Source organism: Sorex fumeus, unplaced genomic scaffold, assembly GCF_029834395.1.
Source record: "Sorex fumeus unplaced genomic scaffold, SorFum_2.1 ptg000064l, whole genome shotgun sequence".
Taxonomy (NCBI): Eukaryota; Metazoa; Chordata; class Mammalia; order Eulipotyphla; family Soricidae; genus Sorex; species Sorex fumeus.
In genome coordinates this window covers 3,900,215-3,915,835 of record NW_026606121.1, presented here as the reverse complement: position 1 = coordinate 3,915,835, position 15,621 = coordinate 3,900,215, and the positions used below count along the sequence as shown (strand labels likewise).

The window sequence follows — 15,621 nt, the reverse complement described above, 5'->3', positions numbered from 1 at the left end:
GTGGATGCACTGAGCCGCGGAGGGATGAGGAACTACTTGTTCCTTGGACCCGGGCCCGGGGTGGAGATGCTTGGGCATCTGTGGCCCCACAGAGCTTCACAACCATGGCCAACACACCACGCCGTTCCCTGAGCAGTGCTCACCTTGAGCTTCACAGTGGAAAAGGGTTTTCCCCCATGTGAGATGCACGGCAGCTCGTCACGGGGGGTTTCCGCTCCACTTGGCCTCTCCTGGTATTCTGACCTTTCCAGTTGGTCCTTATGTGTAAGGTGGACAATCCCGTCTCCAAACAATGAGAGTTCATGGTCACCTTCTTCCTCTCCTGGAATGACTTTAAATGAGTAACAGCCAAGACACTCCTTGTCTGTCCTGGGGTTCCACCCCGAGGACACAGGCGCAGACCGGCATGGCCCACACGGCCTCACAGAGCTTCACAGCCACAAAGATGTAGCCCTGAGGGTCGCCCTTCCCAGCCGGCTCGTCCCAACCTGTTTCTGTCCTGGAGGGTCCCAGGCAGAGGGTCCCTCTGCTGTTTCCCCTCGACCGCCCTGCGGGCTGGGGGCTCTGTCAGAGGCCCTCACAGCCATCCAGGGATCCGGACACTTGGAGACAGGGCAAGTCTGAAGGGAGTAAGAGTCTCACCTGAGCAATGCCACCGCATCCTCTGTGCTGTCACCCACACCCCTCGCCATCCTCAAGGGCACACACACACACATACACACACACACACACATACACACACACGTGCTCCTTACTGCCCTCACAGGCGCACACATACACACATCGCCCTGTCTCACTGTCCCCGAGGGCAGGAACATGCACACACACACACACACACATACACACACACCCCGTCTGTCACTGCGGGTAAGAGCAAACACACATACACACACACACACACACACAGAGCGCCCCGTCTCACTGTTCCCGTGGCTGGAACGCGCTGCCTCTCCTCCCAGGAGGCCTCACTCAGCCTGAGGCTGAGCCTGAGCCAGTGCCCGCGGCCATGTGGGTCCCTGCAGCCGCTGCCCGGGACTGCCCTTCCCGCGCTCTCCCGAAACCTCTCCACTGCCACTGTCCGCCCTGTCCGCTGTCGAGAGGGGTCTCCACACACAGACATACACACACACACGCATAAGCTCACTCACACACTCACACACATCCAGTCACTCACACACACTCACACACGTACACACACTCACACATATCCGCTCAGTCACTCACACTCACACTCACACACATGCAATCACAAGCACTCCTATACACACTCATGCAGGGGGCCCCGGTAACCACTCTCCGGCCCGCAGAGGTGGCCCGAGGATTAATCCGATGGTGCAAGGAGGGACCAACCGAATGAACACGAGACACAAGAGACAGAGTACAGTTTAGAAACAGAGAGAAAAAGGGACAGGCTTTATTGAGGGATACAGGCTGTTTATATAGGGTCTGGGCAGCTCAGTCAGGAGCAGAAGCAATATAACCATATATGGTAAGGTCAGCAACAAGAGCTTTACCTAACATTCAAGGTAGACATTTGAACATCAAAGGGTCTTGTGGCAGTTGGTGCATCCTGAGCTTTACATTTGTATATCAAAGGGTCTTAGGGAGTAGATGCATCCTGGAGGTTACTATAGATAAGGCCAGATAAGCTGTCAGCCTGATGTGTGGCTATAGATCAGGTATCTGCTGAAATCAGGAAGTCCTAGGAGACTGTCACCAATGTCAGTCCCAAGCTGTTCCTAACATGGAACCATGGCCAGGGTCTATGAGAGGGCTCTTGGCTTCCCACACACTCACACACATCCACACAAACAGATGCTGAGTCACACACATACAACCACGCACACTCATATACACACACATACACTCAGCCACACACACACATACACTCACACACACACAAACATACACTCAGTCACAGACACATACAGTCACACATGCTCATATACGCACACTCACATACACTCAGTCATACACACATGCAATCACACACACTCATATATACACACATATGTTCACACACTCAAGCATACGCACAAACACATATGTGCACTCACCTGCACACTCAAGCACACAGACTCACACTCAGGCAGAGTCCCCGGGGCTGTGTCTGTCAGAGGAGCTGAGTCGGGGCCACAGCGGCTTAGGTCTGGCCAGTAGTAGCCCTCAGGCAGCTCACCTTCCTTGGGGTGTGGAACATTCTGGAAACTGCGGCTTTCCCAGCGCATCTTGCTTGTGCCAGCCACTGGTCAGACGGGCACTAGCAGACTAGTTCCCCCGACCCAGCAGTTACAGAAGGGGGACAAGGCCCTAGGTACAAGGGTCACTCTCCTGTCCCACGCCTGGTCTCCCACGGCCTTGGGCCATGTGTCTCTGTGAGAAAGTACTTGGCACGCAGTGCCCCTGGAGAGTACTCAGCACACAGGGTCCCTGGAGAGTACTCCAGAGCACTCTCCACAGCAGAGGTGACGTTTCTGGGCCTTGTTAGAAGCCCTGTCTGTGACCCTTTGTCCCTTAGCGCGTGCGCGCGCGCACACACACACATACACACACACACACACCCACACACACATACATACATACATACACACACACACACACACACAGCCAAGGTCAGGCCCAGTCCTGGCGGCTACCGCCTCATCCTGGGGCCTTGCTAAGTGGCCACAAGCCTGAGCTCAGCCACCGACTGACCCCCGAGACAGGACAGCGTTTTCTGGCTTTATTCACACAAGGGACCCAGTGCTATGGGCCCCAAGCCTGAAGGACATTGGAGCCTGGAGTGTCTGTGTGGTGGCTTTATGTGGACACATAATGCCCTTTACAAGGCGGTTCTGTTACATCTTACCAAGAGCAGAGCAGGTGGACAGGAGCAGAAGCAAGTGGTCAGAACACCCCACTTAGCCGAACAGCTGGGGTCATGGCCAGTGGCCTTGAGTCTGGCCTCTTCTGTGTCTGCAAGTGAGGGGGGGGGACGGTCTGTTTCAGGTGGGTCACTTTGCCTCTCTACTCCGCTGCCGTGTCTGCAGACCAGCTGCTGCTCCATTGGGACGGGCTGTCGGCTAAGGCAGCCGTGACAGGGCCCTTCTTAATGCCATCCCCACCATCCCCAACACTCCCTCTCTCTCTCTCCCTCTCCCTTTCTCTCTCTCTTCTCTCTCTCCCTCCATCCCTCTCTCCTCTCTCTCCTCTCTGTATTTCTCCTCTTTCTCTCCCTCTTCCTCCCTCACTCTCCTCTCTCCCTCTCTTCTCTCTTCCTTTCTCCCTCCCTCTCTGTCCCCCTCTCTCTTCCTTTTCCTCTCTCTCCCTCCATCCCTCTCTCTCCCCCTCCACCCCTCTCTCCTCTCTCTCCTCTCTCCTTTCTCCCTCTCTCCCTTTCCCTTTCTCTCTTCTCTCTCTCCCTCTCTCTCTCCTCTTTCTCCTCTCTTTCCCTCCATCTCTCTCTCTCTCTCTCTCTCTCTCTCTCTCTCTCTCTCTCTCTCTCTCTCTCATCAGCCATCCCGATCCATCACTGAGCAAGTCCATCCGGGCTCCCTGGGGCATCTCTGTCCTGGGCGCTGCCTCTGCCCGGTTGCAGCCCTCACCGCCAGCGGTCTGTGGTGGCTCCCAGACCCACACCCACAGAGGAGGCAGCTCCTGCCCTTGTAACTGTCCCGCCCTGCAGAGCCAAGCTGGAGTGCTGGAGGGCCGCTGGTGTGGGGTTGCGCCCAGTGGCCCCCGGTGAGGGTTCGGGCCGCGTCTGTGAGGATCTGGCCTGGGTCTGTGAGGGTCTGGCCTCCCAGGAAGCCCCTCAGGTGGGAGCGGCCTTCCGAGCTGCTTCCTTTGGCAGAGGCCATCATGAACACAGGCTCTGTCTCCCGCCTGCCAGAGTGGACAGCAGGCGCTTGCCTGAGAAACAGCAGGGCAGCTGCCCATCCCCCAAACCTCCCCGCGTGCTGCAGACATGGGCACATCTCAGCCGGCACCACAGGCGGGAACCCCACCCTGCTCAGGTGCACCCCAGGACCCCCAACAACCCGGTTACCACCACAGCCTGGATGTCAGGGCGGGCCTGGGATTTCACTGGAGTCTGGGGCCAGGGCCACTCCAGACACAGCTGCAGTCACAGCCAGCTGGCTCCAGCCCTCCCTGCCATGGTCACCAGCACTGCTGCCACCAAAACGGTGGGGTGAGCAGGCCAGCCAAGAAGGGAGAGTCTCACCTGCCCCTGCCTCCTCCCTCAGACTCGCCCTGGAAGGTGCACCTGTCTGACGTGGGGCCTGAGATGACAGGTGTCACAGTGCACGGCCTGACCCCGGCTCGCACCTACCAGTTCCGGATGTGTGCCGTGAACCGCGTGGGCAGAGGCCAGTACAGCGCCGAGACCAGCAGGTACGTGGGGCCACGTGCAGAGTGGGTGCTTGCTGGCGCTGGGGGCAGCATGCCCTGGGCCTGAGCCTCAGCCCTCACCTTTTCCTGGCCCGAACCCTCCTGCCCGCCTGAGCCCTCCCCTGGCCCGAACCCTCCCTCCGTGCCTGAACCCTCCCCCCCCCAAGCCCTCCCCCATCCCAAACCCTCCTCCGCCCAAACCCTCCCCCCCAGGCCCGAACCCTTCCCCCCCCCGAACCCTCCCCTGGTCCAAACCCTCCCCCAGGCCCGAACCCTCCCCCCCGCCTGAACCCTCCCCCCATCTCAAACCATCCCCCCCGCCCCCCACCTGGACTTCCTGCCTGAGACAGGCCCTGTCCACACCCACGTGCGTGTCCCTGGATATGGGACCTGCATCCCGGGCAGAGGGCAGCACTGGGGCCACCATCTGTCACCCCTTGGTGAGCCCCCAGTTTCCTGCGCCCCCGTGGCCACCCACCCACCGCGTCCATCTGAAGCTTGTTCCCAGGGGGGCCCCAGGCACGGGCAGAAGGGAGAGAGCGAACAGCTGGCAGGGGCCAGGCGGGGCCTTTGGGGGTCTCCCCGCAGGGAGCCAGGGGGTGCAGTGCCATTGCTCTGGCGTGACTCTAGGCTGATGCTGCCCGAGGAACCACCCAGCGCCCCCCCGAAGAACATTGTGGCCAGCGGAAGGACCAACCAGTCCATCATGGTGCAGTGGCAGCCGCCCCCCGACACGGCACACAACGGGCTGCTGCGGGGCTACATCCTCAGGTGGGCACAGGGGGCTACACCCTCAGGTGGGCCGGGGCTACACCCTCAGGCAGGCGCTGGCCGGCACTACACCCTCAGGTGGGCACAAGACGAGGGGCCCCTGAACACACATGGGGCCACACTCCGGGGGCTGTGGTGGGGCCGCGCTGCCCACTGCAGGCTGTCCAATAGCCGCTGCTTTCCCACCCTGCCGTGACGTCACTGATCACATCTCGGGGTCTCCGCGCTGGCCCATCCCCCAAAGCCAAGGGGCTTGTGACGATGACGCCTCTTCCGCTCCCTCTCATGATTCCTGGTGTTGTACTGAGATGTCTGGGTGCCTCGACCCAGGAGGGTCGGGGCCGGTCTGCAGGGGGCACCTTGGGTCAGCCAGAGAAGGACAGAGAGTGGCAGAGGACGCAGAGGCGGGTCTCAGAGAAACGGGAGCCCGAGGAAAGGCTCCTGCAGCCCTGGGCCCTGCGCAAGGCCTGGGACTCACCTGTCCCCTCGCACGCGTGCCATCCCCGTGTGTGTCATGTCGGGGGCATCTGTCTCCCTTCTCCTCTGGCCCTGTGCGGGGTCACCCCCAGACACACTAGGTCCCCCCCAGGCCTGGTCACAGTGCTCCCTGAGAGGCGCCCACCCTCCCCAACTGCCCCCCTCCTCTCTCGGGCTGGGCCCCACGGAGGGTGGACAGTGCCCCCTCACCGTGGCTGGCCACCTTCGGTAACGCATGCTCAGTCCCTGCTTGCCCGTGAACTCATAGGCACCCGGTGCTCCATGCTCGGCCGTGCAGTGCTCTGTGAGTTTCCAGCAGCCGAAGCTGCTGGGGATGGACTTAGAGCAGCCATGGGAGTGGCCAGGGTGGCAGCTTCACAGCCAGACCTCTGGCGCGCAGTCCCCTCCTGCAGGGTTAGGACTCTAGAAAGGTTTTTCCACGCCGGTGAGGGTAGGGGAGGGGTGGGAAGAGGGTAAGGGAGAGGGTGGGGATGATGGGGGAAGGATGAGGGAGGGGTTCTGTGTTGGGAGGGCACCGCCCAGACCCTGCGGTGGCCGTTCTCAGAGGTGCTGGCCAGCCGTGCCACGTGGGTCTGCTTCACCCGAGTTGGCACCGACAAGGAAGCTCCCCGCTGGCGAACGGCATCCTCAGGGCTCACGGGGTTCCGGGCTGTGGCAAGTCGGAGCAGACCACGAAGCACCCCCCGGGGTCCCGGCCATCAAGTATTTATGAGTGCACAGCAGGCGCTGTCCTTTAAGCATCCTGTTTGTTTCCGCGTGGGAAGATCCCCACGGCTGGTACTGTGGAGCGTCTCCCGGGCAACGTGGCCTCAGGATGACAGGCCCGCACCTCAGTGTTCCCTGCGGACCCCCAAAGCCCCCAGCCCCACCCTGTCTGCGGCCCCTCTGCAGGCAGGACTCAGGGAGACCCCGGCACGGCCGCAGGCCCGGGGACTCGGCCCTGCCCGCCTCCGTGAGGTCGCCCAGCTGCTGGGATGACGTAGCCTGTGCTCAGAGCAGCAAGCTGTCCTGGGGTGGCGCTGGGCGTCCTGCCGGCCACGGGTGTCCAGATACCCAGGTGGCGCTGCGTTTCCAGACGAGCCTCTGACAGCCCCTCCCCCCATTTCCGTCTGCCGTGGGGGGGACCCTCCCTGGAAATTGGCTTCCTTCCCGGTGGGCCGGGGCCCTCGCTGCCCACAGAAGCTCCTGCCCCGCCCGTGTCCTGGGCCGAGTACTACCTGCCCCTGCTCCTGCCCCTCCTGCCAGGCATGCCCACAGCCACGCTCTCCCTCTGGGGACCCTCGCTCTGGCCGCGGACCCTAGGGGAAGCCCCTCACATGGGGTCTCCAACACCCGGACGGCCCATGTCATGTCCACGGTCACGCTCAGGTCTCCGCCTCCAACGCAGGCAGCATATGGCGCCCAGGCCCCTAGAGCCCCAGGACCCATCCCTGAGCCCGTCCAGCCCCGCATGTCCCTCAAGGCCCACGGTTCTGGGGGCAGGGGCGGAAATGAGAGGCACAGGCGGGGCCGGGGGCACCAGGAGGGGCAGCGTGACCCTGAGGACCCCCCGCCTGCCACTCACTGGGCATCCAGCACCCTCCTCCTCCCCAGGCTGAGTGGGCCAGACTCTCCCTGCCCCCCGCCCAGCCTTGCTGTGCCCGCAGGTACCGCCTGGCCGGCCTGCCTGGGGAGCACCAGCAGCGCAACATCAGCAGCGCCGACGTGGGCTACTGCCTGCTTGCCGAGCTCATCGTCTGGACGCAGTACGAGATCCAGGTGGCGGCCTACAATGGGGCCGGCCTGGGCGTCTTCAGCAGGCCCGTCACCGAGTACACGCTGCAGGGAGGTGAGTGAGCACTGCGGGGACAGGAGGGGACAGGATGGGGGAGCACTGTGAGGGCTGCAAGATGGGCAAGCACTACAGGGTGGGGGAGGGCGAGCACTGCGGGGTGAGGGGAGAGCAAGCACTGCAGGACGGGGAAGGGCGAGCACTGTGGGGCGAAGGGAGGGTGAGCACTGTGGGGCTGGGGGAGAGTGAGCACTGCAGGGTGAGGGGAGGGTGAGCACTGCGGAGTGAGGGGAGAGCAAGCACTGCAGGACGGGGGAGGGCGAGCACTGTGGGGCGAAGGGAGGGTGAGCACTGTGGGGCTGGGGGAGAGTGAGCACTGCAGGGTGAGGGGAGGGTGAGCACTGCGGAGTGAGGGGAGAGCAAGCACTGCAGGACGGGGGAGGGCGAGCACTGTGGGGCGAAGGGAGGGTGAGCACTGTGGGGCTGGGGGAGAGTGAGCACTGCAGGGTGAGGGGAGGGTGAGCAGTGCAGGACAGAGGGAGGTGAGCACTGTGGGGCGAAGGGAGGGCGAGCACTGCAGGATGGGGGAGAGCGAGCACTGTGGGGCGAGGGGAGGGCGAGCACTGCAGGGTGAGGGGAGGGTGAGCACTGCAGGACAGAGGGAGGTGAGCACTGTGGGGTGAAGGGAGGGCAAGCACTGCATGACGGGGAGAGCGAGCACTGTGGGGCAAGGGGAGGGCGAGCACTGCAGGGTGAGGGGAGGGTGAGCACTGCAGGATGGGGGAGGTGAGCACTGTGGGGCGAGGAGAGGGCGAGCACTGCAGGATAGGGGAAGGGTAAGCTCTGTGGGGCGAGGGGAGGGTGAGCACTATGGAGCGAGGGGAGGACGAGCACTGTGGAGCGGCAGGATGGGCGAGCACTGTGTAGCAGCAGGATGGGTGAGCACTGCTCGGCGAGCACTGCAGGACGGGGGGGCAAGCACTGTGGGGACAGCAGGATGGGAGAGCACTGCGGGGCGGGGGAGGGCGAGCACTGCGGGATGGGCTGTCCTGAGCAGGCGTCCGCCGTGAGGTGCTTGAGGGTACCTCCACCTGCCCAGGGCGCAAGCACATTTCCTGCCTCATTCCGGCGGGACTGAAGGGGCGAGTGGTGATGGGCATAGGCATGGGCGCGGAGGGTTGTTCAGCGGTGAGGGGCGCCACCCGCTGACCAGGGTCTGTGGGGGTCAGCACGCCAGGTCCAGTCTGCAGCTGCTCAGAGCCGGGACCCTGCGTATCCGGAATGAGGTTCCGAGCCTTGCCAGGACCCCTGGATGGGAAACAGGGGCCCAGGTTCTGGGGCCCGGGAGGTTCTGACGGTGCTCCTCAAGGAGCGACAGAACAGAAGGCGCCTCGTGCAGGCAGCCAGCCCCGTGCAACCCCTGGCACCGTGTGAGGTGAGTCCCGAGCACAGAGCAGGAGTGAGCCCTGAGCACCCCGGGAGTGGCCCAAGCCGTTCTCCCACCCTCACAAGGCGGAAAAGCAAAGAGAGCAAAACCGTTCCTCAACTTGGAGGCACATGGGGTCACCTGAACCCCAGCCCCTTGCAGAGGGTCCCGGGCCCCACCAGGAAGCAGCTGGCCACGTGCTGAGACGTGACAGACCAACCGCTGGAACTGGGCCTCGAATAAGGGGGCTGCGGGGGAGGGCAGTGTGGAGGGAAGCAGGGGAGAGACAGGGAGCCCGAGGGAACGGGAGCCAGATGGGTCCGCTCCAGAAACTCAGTATCTGCCCCAGGGACTCGGGATCCCCCAGAGACTCGGGATCCCACAGAGACTCAGGATCTCCCAGAGACTCAGTATCTGACCCAGAGATTCAGGATCCCCCAGAGACTCGGGATCCTGCAGAGACTTGGGATTCCCCAGAGACTCGGGATCTCCAAAAGACTCCAGGATCCCCCAAAGACTCGGGATCCCCCAAGGACTTGGGATCCCACAGAGATTCAGGATCCCCCAGAGACTCGGGATCCCCCAGAGACTCGGGATCCCGCAGAGGGCCTCATATTGCTCTGTTGTCTCCACTGGCTGAGAATCGCCGAAAGGAGCCCCATTGCCACCCAAAATATAAAGTGTCTTTAAAAGTAGTAAGTACCATAAGCTGAAGGTGAGACAAATGCAGATTCTACTTTGATGTCACGGGAGTACTTTTCTCTACGGATGAGACTCTCTCAGGTAGTAAAGAAGCTCCGAGAACTTCACTGGCGGGATGAAGCCAGTGAGCACAAGGTGGGCACCGTGGGAGCCTCCAGCCAGTCTCAAGGACGAGGCGAGGCTTAGGGGCTCCACTGGGGCTGCTCTCACACTCCCAGCCATCACGTGACCTAGGCCTTGTGACGCTGATGACAGTGTCGTGTGGAGCCAAAATGGGCCAAGTGCAAACTCTGAACCTGAACTGGCTTTATCGGCTAGAGGAGGGTTTCTGCCGGAAGGCCTGAACAAGGAAGCCTGGAAGGTCATGGTCGGTGCCGTGGGGGTGTGAAGGCAGCCGGGGGCCGCATCCAGACAGGAGTCTTCACCATAAGCCGCAGGACCACCCGAGCACGCAGCGCTATTGTAGGAAGCCGTGTGGGGAACGAGGGAAACTTAGCCACTGAGTGTGAATGAGACTTCCCAGCCAAAGGAGTTCAAGGTCCCTAAGTGAGGATCTGACCTTGCTTGAGGAGCTGTCTCTGCTCTGAGCCTCTAACAGGCTGGCCCTGACTTGTCAGCGTTGCTCAGGAGACTGCAGCCCCTGGAAGTCGCAGGCCCACGTCCGCCCGGCTCTTAGCCTGTGGAGAGAAACCTCCCAGAGACAGCCAGAATGCAGACACTTCCACCCCTACACGTTCCCATCAAGGGCACGAGAACTGTCCTTCCCTTCCTTGGCAAGTGTGGCAGTGAGTGGCCCTTGTGATCCTGTGCAATTGGGTCGAGCGCAGATAAAGCATGTTTCAGAGCAAGTATTTCCAAATAATGGGCACTTCTGTGGGTCCACTCGAGCGGGGCTGCCCCTTGAGTTCACACGCCCCCCCCTTGGGGCTCGGCCTGAGTCACCTGCAGGCCCCTGGCACTCGGGGACGAGAGGCGGGTGGCCCTGCGGGGTGCAGGCGCTCCCTGCCCTCGACTTCCGGGACAGTCCAGCCAAGCACGCTGACCACCAGGGACTAGCTGCAGCGTGGACGCGCCCTGCAAACCCTTTTTTCTCTCTGCACTGTGGAGAAGCTATGGGTCCAACACAGGCACCAGAAAGTCTGTTTCTCCTTCCTCACTCTTGGGCTGTGGGGACAGAGACGCAGCGCTGCCACAGGGTGCCACAGGGTGCCACGCGCTCCGTACAGCAGACACGCTCGCCGTGAGTCGTGAGCAAGAGCAGGCAGGCCACCCGGGTCCTGTGTCTCTGACATCACTTCCTAAGGAGCTGGGAGGGAAAGTGGGCGCCCCCCTACACCTCAGCTTCAAACTCAGCCCTGCCCCTCCCAGCGGCCCGCCCACTGCCCCCACCATGCACCCTCTCAGTGTGCCTGCAGGCCCACCCACGCGCCATTGTGGGGCACCTGGGGCCTGAGCACTTGGCACTGGACACCCCATCAGCAAGCCGGGCCTGGGCTGGGCGGAGGGATGGTACAGCACTTGGTCTTCATGGCACCCCATAGGGGCCCCCAAGCACCAACAGAAATGATCCCTGAGTGCAGGGCCAGGAGTAGGCCCTGGGCATGGCCAGGTGTGACCCAGAAATAGTGGGTTGTTCCAGGACACTGACATGAAGGACTTTGGTCGATATCCACATTTCTCAGTGTCCACGGCACGAAGTTCCCCGTCGGCCCAATGGCCGGAATCAGCGTCTCGAGCCTTGGCAGCTCATGTCCTTAAAACTATCTGTAAATAAATCAGGTCCAAAAGTCCCCCAAAGGGAGGCATGTGGGAGGCAATGCTGACATTCATTTTACTTGATTAAAGTAAGATTCTGAGAAACTTGTGGCAGACAACGGTTAGTTTTATAATCTATGATTCAAAATATTTCAGAAAGTTAATTATTTGGTGCGGTAAATCCAGAGCCCCTTCGTGGGTTGATTTAATAGTGGAATTTGTTATTTTAAAACATATTTTTCATCTCTAGAAATGAGTGAATGTGCTTAACAAGCCAGGAAGGAAGGGAGGAAAGGAGGAAGGGATGAGAAGACTCAGCCCCAGCTCTGGAAGCTCTGGGGCAGGCTGAGGGATGGACGGAAGGCCCAGGCCACGCTGGGATGGAACTCAGGGCCTCCAGCATGCCAGACACGCACTTGACCTTTTTTTTTTTCTTTTCTTTTTTTTTTTTAAATTTTATTAGTGAAACACCATGAGGTACAGTTGTAGACTTACAGATTTTTGTCCTTGGGTTTCAGTTATACAGTGATCGAGTACCCATCCCTCCACCAGTGCCCATTCTCCACCACCACGGATTCCAGTATCCCTCCCACCCACCCCCCCGCACCCCTCATCCCACCCCGACTCTGTGGCAGGGCATTCCCTTTTGTTCTCTCTCTCCTTTTGGGTGTTGTGGTCTGCAAAAGAGGCATTGAGTGGCAATCATGTTCGATCCATAGTCTACTTTCAACATGCATCTCCCATCCTGGGAGGATTCTCCCAACACCCTTTATTTGGTGCTCCCTTCTCTATCTGAGCTGGCCCCTGCCCTAGCGTGTGTGGCTAGCCTCCAAGCCATGGAGTGAACCTCCTGGTACTTATCTCGGCTATTCTTGGGTGTTAGTCTCCTATTTTGTTACTTTATGTTCCCCAGATGAATGCAATCTTTCTGTGTCCGTCCCTCTCTTGCTGACTCATTTCACTTAGCATGATACTTTCCATGTAGTACCACTTGTATGTAAATGTCATGACTTCATCTTTTCTAACAGCTGCATAGTACTCCATTGTGTAGATGTACCAAAGCTTCTTTAACCAGTCATCTGTTCTCGGGCACTCAGGTTTTTTCCAGATTCTGGCTCTTGTAAACAGATGCACTTGACCTCTTGAGGTACTTGCCTTGCACGTGGCTGATCCCTGAGACCCCCTATGATGCCCCGAGCCCATCCCAAGAGAGGCCTGAGCAGAGCCAGGAGTAACCCCTGAGCGCGTCTGGGCCCCACACCCCCCAAGATAAAGAACCATGGGCCTCAGCGTCCTCCCTCACAGTGGCGAGCTCATCGGTTGAGGGGAGAGCAAATGCTCCCTCGGACCCACAGCAGAACTGGGCGGAGCAGAGCGGCCCGGCAAGGAGAGATGGGGCTTGAGGCCTCTCAGGTGGGGGTGTGGCAGCTGCTGGCCTAGGGGCTTTATCTAGACAAAGTTCTGGATAGAGTTCTCCGCAGAGACCCCATTTCCTGGGTGCGCCCCTCTTTCATCCGTGGACCCCACAGGACTGCCTTCCCCAGAGGAAGGGACCCCGTAGGCACCTGTGCCAGTCCGGGGGTCCTCATAGAGGGTCTGCCCAGTGTGTGGCATATGCCCCTGTGGCCCTGGGAGCCCCCTGACCCGCTCCACTACTCCTCTGCTCCCTGCCTGGCCTGAGCCGCTCTGTCCCTAGAGTCCCAAGGCTGTCGGGGCTGCACCGTGGCCCCTGCAGGGCTGCTTGGCAGTAGTTTGAGGTGCCAGCAGCTGTGATGCCATCAGGAGAGCGGGCACACTCCCAGAGGACCAGTGGGAGCCCCAGCCAGAACGTGCCCGCTGTGTGGGCATCACCCAGAGGCAGGGCGGCCAGGGAGCTCCCGGCCACTTCCAGGTGCTGGGTTCCATCTGGGCTGTGATTTGTGTCAGGGCTCTGCGAACCCTCCTGGGCTGTGTGAGATGGGGACAGCTCAGGGTGCAGAGGGGACCGTCCGCCTCCCCCAGGGCTCCACCAGAAGTCCATCCTTGATCGGAGGGCCTAGGCTTCCCGCCCACTCTGCCCCGGACGCTCGCCCCCCCTTCCTCCCCCCCCACCCCCGCCCAGTGCCATCCTGCGGCCCCACACCCGAGCTCACACAGCCCACTCTGTCCTTTCCCAGTCCTCCTGGCTGGTTCGGTCGTTGCTTTTCCGTGTCCCAGTCGGCGCCTGCACTTCTAAGGACACGCGCCGTGTGCGGGTCCAGCCGGCCGAGAGGACCCACCGTCTCCCCGCCCAACCTGGGCTGCCTGGAGCCTTTCTGCCCGTGCTGCTGCTGCGTGTAGAGGCTGTTGTGCATGGACGTGAGTTTCAGATCAACTCATCTTGTGTGATTAGAAGTACAATTGCCTTTTGTGTTTTGATCTCGTATCCTGAGGTCGAGGGCTTTTATCTTGCAGGCCCGTCTCTGCAGGGGCAGTCCTGTGATATGTGAATGGGAAAGTGTTTTGTTTTGGGGTGGCTTTGTTGCGTTTCAACCTCTGTGCCTTCCTTCCTTGCCTTGCTGCACTAGTTTGCATTGCCAGAACGGGGTGGCGAGACATCTTTGCTTTGTTCTGGATCTTCGGGCGAGAATATTCAGTCTTTTATCTAAAATACAATGTTCATTGTGGGTTACAGTGGCCTCTCTCAAGGTCATGAAGGCCCATTTATTTATTTTTTTTTACATTGTTGAGGGTTTTTCTTTGTGCATTGCTGGCTGGATATTGAATATCATTCAGTGCTTCCTCTAAATCTATTAGATGATCTATTAACATTAATTTTTTTTCTTCATTCTGTTGCTATAGTAAATTCTCTCATTTGATACTTGGACGTTGAATTCACCTTGCCTTTATTAGATAAGGCCATTTGCCAGGATAAATAATAATTCGGTATCGGTGGATCCGACCCTCCAGTATGTCACGGAAAGTCTGCTGGAACTGATCAGCTCCAGTGATGTCTTGGTCTGAGTCGGGTGTGTGGGGAAGGGCCAGAATTGGCCTTCCTTCCTGAGGTGCCTGTGCAGATCACTTGAAGCCTGTGGTTAAGGTTGTCCAAATATTTCACAGCCGCGGTGCCACACTTTTTTGTGTGTCTTGAGTCCGTCTCAAAAGTCTGCTCCATGGAAGGGCCGGTCATGCTCACTGCATCTCCCTCTCCCGCCAGCCCTAGGGTTTGTAGCACTGTTGACGGTGGTGACGCGTGATTCTTCTTATCCTTGATCAATCTGGCTTTAAGTCTATTGATCTTTTGAGAGACCCAGGCTTTGGTTTAGTTCAACTTATTACTTTGGGCTTTCTTTTTCTTTCCCTTGTTTTCTCCACCTGCTTGTTTCCCGGTTTGATTTACTCATAAGCCCCTGGCGGTGGGAATTTAGGTTCTAAAGTAAACATTTCCACACTGGAAATCTTTCTCCAGCAGTTCCATCCCAACTTTGGATCTGCTGCTTTCAGTTCTGTTTGAATTATAAATGCTTTCTCATTTGTATCTGACTCTTGCTGAGTTCTTTGGAACCCTCTCATCTGAAGCTCCTCTTCCCACCCTTCTTTCTATTGTACATTTTCGGTTGAATTCTGGTAGCGCCATATGACATGCCTCTAATCACTTTAGTTCTCTAAGCTTGCTTAGCACACGGGATACATGTCGTCCTGGTTAAGTTCCATGCACCCCTGCTCTGCTACGGTCAGGTTCCTCTTAGAATAAATTCTGAACAAGGCCCGGGCCCTACCGGGCCACGTTCAGCTCTTGCATCTTCTTGCTGATACATTGGAATTGACTGATTTGGGAGAAGTGGGTATTGAGGACTGCTCTGAAATAGACCTGCTCTGCCTCCGGGGCTTGATGCCCTGGCACAAATGCACGTTTGTGATCCCCTTGTCTTCACGAGACCTGGTCCCCGTTATCTCATGCCCGTCTCCATGGCGATAATGCCCCTCTAGACTTCGCTTCATTTGCTTCTTCTTGGACTTTCTCCGCTTTGTTTTCAGATGGAGGCGGGTATCGGTATCTAGAGCTTCTGTGCATGGGTTTTGCTCTTTTTTCCACTGATGGTTTGCTCCTGGCTACAAACTCTAGACTTTTCGCTTACTGCAGTCATCGATGGATGGGATAAAATCTACCATCTTGCTAATCGTCTTCCAGTTGTTTCCTGGAGACAGTTTTTTGTCTTCCTTTCCTTTTTGCCCTCCAGCTTTTTGGATTAATTAGGTGCTTTTATAATTATATGATTTTCCTCACTCGTGTCTTATTATTTTTTATCTCTTCCTCAGATGTGTCTACTGTGTTCTGTGGAGTTTAAAATTTGCATGACGGATGGAT

The 15,621-nt window shown here is 58.9% G+C and overlaps 1 protein-coding gene across 1 annotated transcript in view; it reads left to right on the top strand.

Annotated features, from left to right (window-relative positions):
- Nucleotides 1-15,621, top strand: part of SDK1 (sidekick cell adhesion molecule 1) — a 534,794-nt gene that overhangs the window by 488,156 nt on the left and 31,017 nt on the right. Inside the window, exons 15-17 of the mRNA XM_056128280.1 lie at nt 4,224-4,371; nt 4,999-5,139; nt 7,284-7,465. Coding sequence (XP_055984255.1) covers nt 4,224-4,371; nt 4,999-5,139; nt 7,284-7,465 — 471 coding nt within the window. The remainder of the gene's footprint in view (nt 1-4,223; nt 4,372-4,998; nt 5,140-7,283; nt 7,466-15,621) is intronic.